The following is a 1,087-nucleotide window of genomic DNA, read 5'->3' on the forward strand; positions in this document are numbered from 1 at the left end:
CCAGACCGATGGTGGGGCCTGGACCTGGACAAGGCTGCCAGTGACCTCAGGATTGAGTGGAGGGGCTGGGGTGAGGCTGCCTGTGACCCCAGAACTGATGATGGGGCCTGGGACCAGATGAGGCTGCCTGTGACCTGCTGCCCCCTCATCCTAGTGCCACCCAGGCCGCGTCCTGTGGTGGCCCTGTAGTGGACACATTTTACTGTGAGTCCTGTGTTGACGCTGGAAGCCTGTTGGTACCTCAAGAAGGCGCAGCCCAGCAGAGGGGGACTTGGGAGCCTGTGGCGAGCCCCCAAGCCCTGCCGTGTGCTGTAGTTCCTCCAGGGCGGTGCTGGCACCCGACGAGGCCCAGAAGCTGGAAGCAGAGCGGTCCCGAGCGCCCGTGGTGCCATTTGGAGTGGACCTGTGCTCCTGGGGCCAGGAGCAGACGATGGCTGGGAAGGTTCTCAAGTGAGTATAGGTGTGTCTGCCTTCCTAGTGGACCCCTGGGCCTTAAAGATCTGGTCAGGGGCCACGCAGACCCCTGTACCATGAAGGCGTGCCCACACCAGAGCTCTCAGGCAGGTACGGACCCCTCCCTTTGCATTGCATCCAGGCTGGTGGCCGTCCCGGGCCTCTGTGCCAGCACCTGCCCTGACGTCTGGGGAGGTGGGTTTCTAGAGCGCTGTCCTGGCTGCAGCTGCGCCTGCAGACACCTGTAGCCGCCCACCCTCTCCCACCTGCCGCCTTCTCCACATTGGGTGCTGGGCTCCTAGGAGGTACCTGGGTGGTACCTGTGCTGATCGGCTGTGTGGCTAGCAGAGGGAGCGGGAGGGCCCCGGTGGGATGGCCTGGAGTGGCCAGTGGGGGCAGCTGTGGTTATCTGACCTCCCTTACCATGTCCAGTCACAAGTGGAGGGGTTTCCTCTCAGGGGACCTGACCTTTCCACAGCCCTCAGGATATAGGTGGGGGCAGGGGAGCATGGAAAGGGTCCCTGGTCACCTGAGCATGCAAGGCTGGTGTCTCAGTACCACTTCACCTTCTTGGGGCTGGGTGACCAGGTAGGAGGGGCCCTGACTGGGTGCTGGGTGACCAGGTGGAAGGGGC

At 63.7% G+C, this 1,087-nt stretch overlaps 1 protein-coding gene across 1 annotated transcript in view; it reads left to right on the forward strand.

The window, feature by feature from the left end:
• The window catches only part of UVSSA (UV-stimulated scaffold protein A), a 41,891-nt gene that overhangs the window by 35,663 nt on the left and 5,141 nt on the right, over positions 1 to 1,087 (forward strand). The window contains exon 9 of the mRNA XM_006893595.1: positions 316 to 450. Coding sequence (XP_006893657.1) covers positions 316 to 450 — 135 coding nt within the window. The remainder of the gene's footprint in view (positions 1 to 315; positions 451 to 1,087) is intronic.

The sequence above is a fragment of the Elephantulus edwardii genome, unplaced genomic scaffold, assembly GCF_000299155.1.
Source record: "Elephantulus edwardii isolate Elephantulus edwardi_28Jun2011 unplaced genomic scaffold, EleEdw1.0 scaffold00129, whole genome shotgun sequence".
NCBI lineage: Eukaryota > Metazoa > Chordata > Mammalia > Macroscelidea > Macroscelididae > Elephantulus > Elephantulus edwardii.